The sequence below is a fragment of the Sceloporus occidentalis genome, unplaced genomic scaffold (assembly GCF_023333645.1).
Source record: "Sceloporus occidentalis isolate IW3139 unplaced genomic scaffold, rSceOcc1.0.p SCAF_2, whole genome shotgun sequence".
NCBI classification, from domain to species: domain Eukaryota; kingdom Metazoa; phylum Chordata; class Lepidosauria; order Squamata; family Phrynosomatidae; genus Sceloporus; species Sceloporus occidentalis.
Genome location: NW_028316982.1, coordinates 99,809,624 through 99,822,337, shown reverse-complemented (window position 1 = coordinate 99,822,337; position 12,714 = coordinate 99,809,624). Strand labels below are relative to the sequence as shown.

Sequence of the window (12,714 nt, the reverse complement as noted above, 5' to 3'; positions counted from 1 at the left end):
AAGCATGTCGTGCAGTCACTGCGGTCCTGGCCCAATAGCGGCCAGAGGCCACTCTTTATTGGCTGTTTGCTTCATCCTTAGTTAACCAAAATTAGTTCAAATCTACAGAACCAGAGGAATTACATCCCAGAATACTGAAGAAACTTGCTGACAAACTCACAGAACCATTTGCCATCATTTCTGAGAAATCTTGGAGAACAGGCGAGTGTCAGAGGACTGAAGATGAGCAAACATTGTCCCCCTCTTCAATAATAATAATAATAATAATAATAATAAACTACAGGCCAGTCAACACTAGGAAAAATATTAGAATAAATTACACAGGCGTCTGTTTGCAATACAGTGGTTAGTAGGAGCCACCATGGATTTGTCAATAACTAATCCTGTGAAAATAATTTATATCTTTTTTTTATTGGATCATTTGTTTAGTAAATAGTGGACATGCTGTGGATGTCATTTATCTGGATTTCATCAAAGCACTGATATAAATATGGAATAGATGGACACACCATAATTGATTGGAAACCTGTACTCAAAGAATAGTCATCAGTAGCTGTGCTTCAGACTGGAAGGAGTTCTGAAGTGGAGTATTGTAGGGTTCTCTCCTGGGGACAATGCTCTGAAATATTTTTTATCATTTTTTTCAATATTTTTAGATTCCCCCCCCCCCCCCAATATTTTTAGCATCCTTACCCAATTTGCAGGTGATACAAAACTGGGACTGGTAGCTAACACATTGGAAGATAGGAAGACAATTCAAAAGGATGTTGATAAATTAGAAATCTGTGCTGAATGTAATAAAATGAAATTCAACCATTGACAAATGCAAATTCTACATGTAAGCCACAAAAATCAAATGTACAGGTTAGGATAGGGAATAGTTGGCTCTGCAGTACTGCATGTGAAAAAGACCTTGGGATTATTGTTGGTCATAAACTGAACACTGTTGGTCATAAATCGAACATAACCCAACAGTGCAAAGAACTGCTATCTTAGGACTTTATCACATAGGGACAACTGGAAGTATAATAATAATAATAATAATACGTTTTATTTATAGACCACTATTCCGCAATGATCATAGCGGTGTACAGTAAAAATTGCAATAGAATACAATACAAAATACACAGTGACAGTTAAAGGAGGGAGGGGCTTCGTCCTTCAGGCAGTTCCTGATGTTGCTGGGTCTGCCTGATCGCTCCCTCTGAGGCCAAGATGACAGTTAAGGAGGGAGGGGCTTCGTCCTTCAGGAAGTATAAACGGGGATTATCCCGTGAAAACTCTGCATTCGCAATTAAGATTTTCACACGACATTGTGATTAAACGGCCATTATCCCGTGAATATTGCACAATTGTGATAAAGCTTTTCACACGACGTCATGTTGAAAAGCTATTAAAGTGCGATTAACCCGTGAATAACCAGGCAATAAACAGCAACAAATCATTCACAGGAAAATCCCAAAAATGCTTTCTTGCATTGCTTGGTTATTCCCAAGATAATGGCTCTTTTATTGCACTGTGCCTGAAAATCTCAACTGTGATTTAATAGGAATTGCATGATTTTTCACAGGATAAACCCTGTTTAAACTTCCAATTTTCCTCTGTGTGATTAAGTCCTTAGTCTGCATTAAAAGAAATATACTTTCCGAGTCAAAGGGAGTAATAGTCCCCCTATACTCTGAATGGGTCAGGACTCATCTGGAGTGCTGTATTCAGCTCTGGCCAATACAGAAATATTAGCGTCAATTCAGAGAAAGGCAACGAAGAGGATAAAAGATATAGAAAACAAAATATATGACGAGAGGTTGAAAAAGCTGGGCTTATTCAGGTTGGCAAAAACAAGACTGGGGGTGACATTTAAATAAATACCTCAATGGCTAACACAAAGAGGAAGGTACAGGTTTGTTCACTGCTGTCTCAGAGGATAGGACCAGGTCTAATGATTTTAAGTTACAGGAGGGTAGATTTCGATGGAATATTAGAAGGAACTTCTTGACAGTCAGAGTGGTTCAGCAATGTAACCAATTGCCTAGAGAGTTGGTGGAGTCTCCTTTTCTAGATATCTTCAAAAAGTGGCTGGGGATGCTCTAGTTGGAGATGCTGCATTGATCAAGGGGCTGGATCTGATAGCCCATGAGGCTCCTTCCAGCTGTCCCTTAACCTTATTTACCTAACCATAACTGAATGGGAGAAGGAAATAACTTTTTAGCTGTAGCACAGAATAAACTATACTCTGTAAAGGTTACTGGCTCAATGGCAAAACACATGCTTTGCATACAGACGTTTCCAGGTTCCATGCCTGGCATCTCCAAGGCCAATTACCTAACATTGTGTAAGGCAGCTTCTGAAGTTCTGATACTGCTGGCACGCTGAGACCTTAAAGCTCATCTACCTCCAAACTCAGCATGGGAAGCACAGCATAGCTGTCAGAATTACTTTAATTAATGATTCTAAGCCTCATATTAAGTAGCTCCAAATATGAAATGTTGATTTCCTTTATAGGAAGCTGGTCTGGTGGTAGCTGGGAAATACCAGCAAAATTACTACAATGGAAGCAAGTATCGAGTTTAATGTGCAGAAAAATCCTTGTGGATTAAGTATTTCTGATGGTATCCACCATGAGGGCCACATATTGCTTGGAATTGCTAAAACAAACCGAGATGTAATACAGTTCTCTCAGCAGAATGTAACCTAGTTTCAACGAATTGCACTTACTCAGCTGAATGAGCTGGGTAGCCACAATCTGTATCAGTTGAAGTTTCTAAGGTCTTCAACCACTCTGCATAGCCCATTCAGGCTCCTGGCCATGGCCTCCTTGACTGAATCCATCTGGTGAACAGTCTTCCTCTTTTTCTCCCACTCTCTACTTTTCCTAGCATTATTGTCTTTCCTAATGAGTCATGCCTTTTCATGATGTGGCCAAAGTACGACAGCCTCAATTCGGTCATCTTGGCTTCTGGGAAGAGCTCGGGCTTGATCTATTCCAAGACCCATTTGTTTGTCTTCCTGGCCGCCTACAGTATCCTTAACACTCTTCTCCAGCACCACGTCTCAAATGAGTTGATTTTCTTTTTCTCAGCTTTCTTCACTGTCTAGCTCTCATATCCGTGTACATGGTGATGAAAAATACAATGGTTTGGATGATCCTTACTTTAGTGTTCAGTGTTTTATCTTTGTTTTTTTATGGTCCTGTATAGTTCTTTGATAGCTGCCCTTCCTAGTCCTGGCCTTCTTTTGATTTTTTTACTGCAATCTCCATTCCGATTGATGATTCATCCAAGCAACTATAGAACCACTGTATTAATTTCCCGTGCAAGCAAAGTTGGGCTCTTACTCCCCACATCACAATGTATATCCCCTTAATTTTATTCTGCCTCATTTTAATTTTATTTCCCCTCATTTTAAAAGAATGCCTTATTTTGGTAGTATTGTAACACTAATAAATAAAAGAACAACAGACTTGTCAAAACCTAAGGAAAGCTGCTTGGGTAGTTGTCTGGGCCCAGATGCCTTTTGAAGTGTACTGTGGCCCTGCAATGATGTCATGGCACTGTGGGAGTCCAACCTAAAAAGAAGCTTCTCAAAAGGTCACCAGAAATTATGGATAACGAGTGGGGTGATGCCATTAAACTGTGGGTGTTGCTCTCTGAGTGGTGGAGACTTGACAAGACCTCAGAAAGAAAGTGTCAGAACTAGAAGCAGGAACAAAGAAAAAGGGGAAGAAAAAGGCCTTGCTGAAAGCTGGTGAAGGAAATAATGCTTTGGTAAACTATTCATTTTGCATTTTCCCCCAAAGAGGTCTTGTTTTCCCATTTTATTGATCTTTTCTTTTAGCTCATTAAGCTCTCCAATGGGTCTTTTTTCCATCTGAAAAGAGAGTTGCCCCTCTTTTGGTTCCCCCCACAGCATCCTGAACATTCACAAAGTGAAAAAGCTTTCCCGCTGAGTATAAACCATGAAATGGAGTTGAAAATAAAGCTTTTGATTAAACCTGACAATTTTGAGCTTCTCATGCCATCCCACACAAGCGGCCCCCCACAAAATGACATCATGCATGATACCAATGGTGCAAGAGGGGGAAAGAGTCGGGGAGAAGAGAAAACTCTACTCTAGCATTTAGACCAATTGATAAAAGAAAATAATTAATTTTGAGGGCAGATTTTTCAAGTCACTGTATTTTGAACAAACTTATATGGGCACAAAATTTCTTTTGTATTTGTATATACATTTATATTTGCATTGCAGACAAGTTTGAGAGGCAAACGAAGGCAGATCACTGTGTATCAAGTAAATCCTTGTGTTTTATTATGTTAGTCTCTCCAGCAAATTTCAATTCAGAACATTTTATCCTAACACAATTTGTTGCAAAAACCAGTTACACTGACAACTTCAACTCTAAAAAGTTTTTTTAAAAAATCACCCCTTTGAAATCATTTCCAAGTTTCTTCAGTATTCCCTCAAGTCTCAGCAACAATTTGCCTGACGTCATGTAAAACTGCAGCCAAGGACCTGTAGCTGGTCACTTCAAATTTCATTATATTGCCCATTTAAATGTGATTTAGGAACACCAGACCTTTTGGAGAAAGTTCTGTGTATTAAAAGTAATGTTAAAATGGTAAAGGAAAGATGGTGAAACTACATGCCCAGTAAACGAATTGATAATTCCATACTATACAGTATTAGAGAAATCTTTGGGGGGATTTCTGAGCAACACATTACTTTATCATCCAATTTTTTTTCCATGGAAATCTGGCAGGAAAAGACTTTCACAGATGGCTTTCACCACTCTGGACCGCTGGTCCACATGTTCCCTTCTCCTGCCTTTTTTCCCTCTTCTTTCTTTTCCAGCACTGGCACTTATCTTGAAACATCCAGCACTAGCATGCCATGCATGCACCCAACTGTGCTCTTCTCATTTTTTCATCTTACAGTACTATGAAGTTTATCACACGGGGGAAATTAGAAGTTTAAATGGGTTAAATCGCATGTAGATCCCGTGTATTAGGCGCAATTGCGTGAATGGTTTTCACATGACACTGTGAGCAATCTGCTCAGAATCTGACAAGAAAGAGGCATGAACGAGCGAGTAGGCATTTTGGGAGAAATGCCATGAATTCATTTCCGTTTCATTCACAATATTGCTTTTTTTTTGGGGGGGGGGCGCAATTGCTCTAGTGTGAAAGCTCTTTGCAGTTTACTCACAGGATTTTACTTGTTGCCAGATTTCCCATGATTCTTTGTGGCGAGTTTGCTTCTGGGCTTTGTTGTGCCAGGTTGAAAGCAGCTTCTGTCTCAAGGAGTGCTTTCCTCCCCGTTTTCCCTTCTCTCTGGCGTGTGTGTGTGTGTATGTGTTATGAGTGGTTTGTGTTGTTTTATGGGAGTTTGTAACCAGACACATCAATCTCCTCCTGAAAACCTTTCTGGGGCAAAGAGTGAGTGCTTTCCTCCCCATTTTCCCTTCCCTCTGGTGCGTGTGTGTGTATGCACTTGGAAATGAAATATTTGCAAACTACTGCTTCTGTGCGCTTGTGAAAAAAAATTATTTCTAAACCATCAATGGGATTTATCCACATCTGTGTGAAAACCAAATGTGCTTTCTACCTCTTTCTGCTAGTTATTATTTCTGGGACAATTTCTATGATGCTAAGAAACTGCTACACAAACTGGAATCCTGCTTTGTCAGGGTACCTGAACACACAAAGTTCTACTTGCATTTAAGCTAACACTTGGGAAAGTTGCTTTTTGGGGGACTATAACTCTCAGATTCCCCCAGATGGCCACTGGGAGATGTCGTATAAAAAATAATTTTTTTACAAGCCCTGGTTCAAGCAAAGAGAAACTTCTTGCAGACCTTCCTACTAAACAGAAGGAGATGGAGGGCCTTGTAAGTGGATCCACCATATATAGTCCTATTCGTTTTATATATATTCTGATAAAAGACCCACCCTCCATACCAACTGCCATCACTCTGCTTTCTGAGGGAGAGAACAGCAGCCAAGCACAGCATCATCATGCTGTGATAAGGCCCTCCCTCCATACCAGCTATCATTCTTCTGGCCTCTGAGGAAGAGAACAGTAACCAGCATCTGGTGGACTTAATCCCACACCACACCACCATCTCTTTTCCCTTGTGTGTCATGTCTTTTTAAATTGTAAGCCTGATGAAGGTAATTGCCAAATTAACATTTTGTAGGCCCCTCTGGGAGCTTTTTTGACGGAAGGGTGGGGTATAAATGTTTTAAATAAAGAAATAAATTCCTCCATCCCATCAAGGCACAGCACCCGAGTTAAAGTCATCACACATAACCAGTAGATAGTCACACTCACTCATTTCTCACCTCCTGCCCCCATCCCCACCCATTAGAACCAAAAGACAAGAGCTCACTATGTTCATGAGGGTGAGGACGTAATTCTGGACATGCTCCTTCCCATGGAATCGTACAACTGAATCATCCACTGCCAGCAAAACCTCGATATTGTAGTCATCTTTCTTGGCATGGCGTCTCTTCCGATCTGCTTCACTAACCTGGTCTTCAATCACATTCAAACTGTTTGGAAGTTGACCTAAGTTAAAGCCTGGAACTAGAAAAGTTAAGAACAAGTTAACATGTTTTGCACATACGACAGCATAGTTTTAGTACTGGTTCTGGTCTCTAACAAAGAGATGGCAATGAAGTGGTTCTCCAGATGTTGCTGCCCCACAAATCAATGCCAGCATCATCAATGGTGAGGAGTATTGAGAGTTGCAGTCCAATAACTGCTGGAAGCTCTGATGATTCCCACCTCAACACTTATATATGTTGTTCAGCACACACACAAAACAGGCAAGGCAAAATATACAAGTTACACTCCAAGTGTAATAATATATATGACACTGTATATTTGGAATAGCACTTGGAAAAGTTGTGTGTTTTTAAATTGTTTTTCACCATCCACCCAGCACAGGATACAAGGCAGTTTACAACCATTTAAAACACAGTACAATTAAGAAACTATTAATACAAAAGTTAAAGCATAATTAAGTTTTAAAACACATATTAAAAACAGTTTTAAAAACACATGCAAAACATAATAAAATAGAAAGAATACCCCATCACACACTAAAAGCTTCCTCTGTTGCATCCAATTAAAAACCAGATTCCCGTCCAAATAAAAAAGGTCTTTGCATGCCAGGGGAAAGAAGACAGGAAGGGGGCAACCAGGTCTGCCAAGAAGGGAGGTCCAAAAACCTAGGAGCAGCCATGGAGAAGGGTCCCTCCTGTGCCCTCACCAAACATGCCTGTGATGGTGGTGTGACCAAGAGAAAGCCTTCCCTTACGGATCTTAAAGCTCAGACAGGCTCATAAGGGGAGACAGTCTTCCAGATAATCTGGATGCAAGCCATGTAGGGTTTTAAATGTCATAGCCAGCACTTTGAATTCTGACCAAACAGATCAGCAGCCAGCAGAGTTATTACAACAATGCGGTTATATGATGGATAACCTGTCCCCATCAGCATTTTGAGCCTACTGAAGTTTCCAAACAGTTTCCAAAGGCAGCTCAATGTAGACAGTGTTACAGTAATCTAAACAGGATGTAATTGGGTTACATTTTTGAACTGCAACCCCAGAATAGGAGTGACTATGCCGGCTAGAGGATTCTAGAAGATATAGAGAGTGTACAAACCAACATCTTTGGCCGGCCTGGGGGCAGAGTCGGGGTGTGGCATCCACGCGGCACACACCTCCACTCCGCCCCAGGTCGGTATGATGACGCGCACCACAGCACGTGGCAGGCAGTGTCACAGCATTCCTCTGGTGCTGCATCTACATGACACAGTGCCAAAGGAGTGCCAAAAAGCTGTGGTGCCAGCAGTTATGGTGCCCTTTCTGCGTTGCAGAAAGGAGCCGCTTTTTGCAGCTCCTTTTTGTGCCACTGAAAGGCGAGATAGGGGCTTCAGTGTGTAGTTGCCACGGCCCTGATCTGGCTCTAAAAGGGGCGGTATGTACAGACCCATAGTCAAAAAAGTAATATTCTCAAGATGCAAATGGGTTAATCATACAGAATTTGGATTATAATTCTAAGTATCCCAATAGCCAGTATAGACTGGGGAATTATAGAAATTATGGTGCAAAAACTTACTTTTCCAAAGTCTGTTATCGCAATTATCTTTGCCTGTACTATCCCCAAATGAGGCTTAAGCATGTAACAAGATCTGAGTAAAGGACAGAGAAACGGATCAAAGTCCTCTTTAAGCATGAATCTGGATATTCGGCTGTGAGACTTTTCAGCTGGACTCCAAAAGGTATACTGTATTCTGTCTGTCTACCCTATTTGGAGTGGATATGGAAGGAATTAAGATGAATTAATGTGGAATTAAGATACATGAAGCAACAGGAGGACATTATTGTACCTTCATTACGATGGGCTTTGAATGCTTCTGCTGTCTCTTGTTTGATGGCAGACCTGCGGTAGACTATATGAGCTCTCCCATTCTTTTCCTTCTCCCATTGTCCTCGCTCCAGGGGCTCAATAAAGAACTCACCACTGTCTGTTCGAATCAGACCTGCCTACAAAACCAAAGAACACAGTGAAAGAAAAGTTTTTTAAAAAAGTTTGCCTGAGATAGGAAGGTTCTTCATCACTGCCATCATCATCATCATCATCATCATCATCCGAGGCCTTTCCCCCTCCCTCCTTTCTCTTTAAATACACAGCAGAATATTAAAGAGTATCACTGAATTCCCCCGCCTTCTGGAACAGGAGAAAAGGCAAGGACCACATTGATCACTCAGTTTACTTTTTGCATGGCTGGACACCACTAAGAAGCTATTCAGTTTAACTGCTCATTACCAAATAACAATATTATGATTTTCTTCTTCAATTTAAACATTGTAGCATTTTGGCCATCTCTCTGGGTCAATCCATGGTCCAAACAGGGGAATAATATTAACCTAGAGGTTACAGACTCCCCTAATGACCATTTTACTCCATCTCCTGGCTAGACGCAAGCAAGCTTTTGTAATACAAATCAGTGGTATCTTTTGAAGCTCTGCAACAATCCAGACTATTTTTCTAAGAAATATTTTTGTCCCTATTAAATCAACAAACTCTTTGGGAAACCAAGATTAGCCATGTCACCATACTCAGTGCCTCCAGCCTATCATACGGCTGTGTCAATTTGTGAATGACAGAACTTGTCCATACATACCACTCTATCAGCCAGTGACTATTACATTTTCAAGCTAACTAGTTTGTATGGCTGATTTACTGACGACGTCAAGGGAAGTGCATATTTCCCTTCTTTTACTTTGAATTAGTGGCAATAACCTTATTCTCAGCATATCTCTTGGGCAGTACAATAGTAGTTCTTAAAACATCCATCTGATGGTCCATGCCTAAACCAATGCAATTACAATAGTATCTTACAAGGGACAAAAGTGCTAGACCACCTCTCTCTAAATGCCTTTTTAATTACTTACTACAATACATCATGCACACAAGCTTAAATCAATTGATAGTCCCTACTATTGCTGACCCACTTGAGTAATGGGGTTAACATATATGCTGACTTGTTATGTGCCTTCAAGTCATTTCTGATTTATGGCAACCCTAAGGGGAACCTATCATGGTGTTTTGTGGTTTGTTTGTTTGTTTGTTTGTTTGGCAAGAGTTGTTCAGAGGAGGTTTGCCATTGCTTTCCCCTGAGGCTGAGAGCATGTGACTTGCCCAAGTTCACCCAGTGGGTTTCAGGGTTGTGCAGGGAATCCACCCCATCCCCAAAATTGTAGCCCAACACTCAAATCAACATGCCGCCCTGGCTCTCAGTGTGAAAAAGCCATTTCTTCTTAATATCTTTTCATAAACTCTATAAAGGGTCTCCAGATATCTAAGAAATTTTCTGTTGTGTTTCCTTTGACCAATTTGATTAATTCTTCAATTTCAGCAATGTCCACTAGTTTTTCCACCCATTCCATCATGAGCAGACATGATTCACTGAAAAGACAATGTTGCTTGATAAGATAAAAGGCAGTAGAATAAGAGGAAGACCACATTACAGGTGGATAGACTCAATCAAGGAAGCTATGGTCTTGCATTTGCAAGAAATGGGCAAGGCTGTTGATAACAGTATGACTTGGAGGTCTCTCATTCATAGGGTCATGATAAATCAATGTCAACATGATACCAATTCACAACAACAGAACTAAGCAGTCCGTGTAGAATATCAACAAACATCTCTAAAAAATACACTTAGCCACATATTTTGCATCCCCAGATTCAACCACCCACAGCTTAAAAATATTCCTCCCCCCCCCAAAAAAAAGTTCAAAAAGCAAAATTTGATTTTGCTATTTTATATAACAGATGACATTTTACTATGACATTGTATATAACAGGACTTGAGAATCCATAGATTTTAGTATTCATGGTGGGTCCTAGAACCAAACCCCAACAGATACCAAGGGCCCCATGTATCAGTGACACAAAAAACTGTCACCAATAAAGTGCAAAAAACTGACATATTTAACTGTTTTACTCCAATTTTTCAATAAGTCTTTGTTAGCTTTCTTTCAAATTTGATGTAAAATTAGTGATTAGTTTCCTGAGAAAGGCAACCATTGGTATGATGAAGTTCTGAGCAGTGATTCAAATGTTATTAAGGTTTTTCTGAGCTCACTGCAACAACTACTGGCAAAGTTATACAGTGTATGTACAGGGTTTTTTTAGAGCTAGAAAACTGCCACTACTGTACTGCTGGTGGATTTCAACTACAGTATTGCTTTTTGTGATCTCTCAGGGTGTTCTTTTGAGTACAAAAGTGGGGGAAAGAAGAGGGGTCTGGTCCTAAGTAAAACTGAGACTAGGTGGAAAATCCTTTATGGTCCCAGGAACTCCATCCTCAACACCTGGACTTGGGTCTGACAAATCTAAGTAAAATAGATAGATCGGTTTTACATTTTAATCATGCAAATGGCCTTTGGCTTAAGCATTAATAAAATTGATTGATTGAAGTAAAATATGGGTCCACAGATGGTAAGAAGTAAGCAAGTGCAATTTATGACACTATATAACATTGTTACTGGTCAGGAGGCATAAGGCATCAGCTTTAGTTTTCAGTTTATTTTATTGACTTTGGAGAGCTGGATCCAGCATGAGATAGCTTTAACTCTGGTCCTGAATGGGTGAGCTTTTTTGGTAATCAAATTCCACATCAGCTGAACTTCAAATAACAGAATTTCTTCCAAAAACAATCAGCAGCATCTATTTTAAAAACAATAAAAAAAACAATTATGTAGTCTACGTAATTCTTACTTTCTTTTGGAACAGAACCAAAGCTGTAGACATGCAAGCAAAATGTCCCCAAAGGAACCCAAACAGGAGCCTAATCCCATTATTTTCACTTCCCCCAACAAACCTGGCACCAGACGTTTCACATTTCTCCTCTGGAATCTTGTCTGTAGCTCTGGAGTTTAGCGCCCACTCCGAGCCAAGAGAGATTTGCTTGGCGGAAACTCCTGGCAGTTCCCAGCACAGGAGAGCAATAGGCAGTGTTTCAGGAGCCCTTGCCAATGCCTGCAACTGTTTGAAAGCTATCTGGTAAAGTTTGATCTTAAACATTTTCTTTAAAGAAAAAGTGGTGAACATATAGATGGACTTTAAACCTCTAGACAACCGTAAGTTTTGGTCAATGATAACAAAGAAAAAGAAAACTGCTGAAGTTTTTTCACATACACATATACAGTCGGCCCTTCTTATACACGGATTTTTTATACACAGACTCAAGTATCCACGGTTTGAAAATGTTCCAAAAAGTATACATTTCAATTATCAAACCTTGATTTCCCATTTTTTATAAGGGACACGATTTTGCTATGTCGTTATATTTAATGGGACTTGAGCATCCATGGATTTTGTTATCTTGGAACCAAACCCCAGCGTACAACAAGGGTCCACTGTATTAATAAAAATGTATACCCTTTCTAGGGCCCTCTAGAATTTTCTAAATGCTTTGCATATACATTAGGCCCTCAGTATCTGCTAAGGTTTGGTTCCAGGACCTCCTGTGGATACTAAAATCCGTGGATGCTCAAGTTACATTCAATATAATAGTGTAGTGAAATGGTGTCCCTTATATAAAATAGCAAAAGCAAGGTTTGCTTTTTGGAATATTTTCAAGCCATGGAAAGTTGAATCTGTGCATAAAGAAAACCTGTGGATATGGAGGGCCGGCTATATTATTTCAACAAACCCCCCTACTGCACTCAGGTAAAATGGGTCAAAATTATTATCATAATGTGATGTCGAAGGCTTTCATGGCCGGCATCCATAGTTTTTGTGGGGGTTTTCGGGCTATGTGGCCTTGTTCTTATAGAACATAGCCACATAGTCTGAAAAACCCACAAAAAACTATTATCATAATAATTGTACATGGACAAGCAGAAGCTCAGAGATAACAACTTGCCAGAGGCAACCTGATGAGTTCATAGCAATCATGACAGCCAAGCTGGAAAAGTCCTGGTTCCCATAACTCTGTTACTAGTCACTAGTCCATAACAACACAAATTCATGGTATAAAAAATATTATTGCTAATGTCAGTCTTAAAGAACTTTGTAGGAGCTATTTTTATACTTCTCTTTGCAGTTATATAAGCATACATCTCCAGACTGGTATCCAGGAATCTTCTTCCCAAAGTAAAAGATCATCCAGAAAGAGAGAGAAAGATTATCCCCTCA

The 12,714-nt window shown here is 40.1% G+C and overlaps 1 protein-coding gene across 1 annotated transcript in view; it reads right to left on the bottom strand.

The window, feature by feature from the left end:
* The window catches only part of ADAMTS14 (ADAM metallopeptidase with thrombospondin type 1 motif 14), a 109,936-nt gene that overhangs the window by 75,948 nt on the left and 21,274 nt on the right, over positions 1 to 12,714 (bottom strand). The window contains exons 3-4 of the mRNA XM_089508353.1: positions 8,393 to 8,549; positions 6,386 to 6,582 (exon numbers count right to left, since the gene is read on the bottom strand). Of these exons, the coding sequence (XP_089364479.1) occupies positions 6,386 to 6,582; positions 8,393 to 8,549 (354 nt within the window). The remainder of the gene's footprint in view (positions 1 to 6,385; positions 6,583 to 8,392; positions 8,550 to 12,714) is intronic.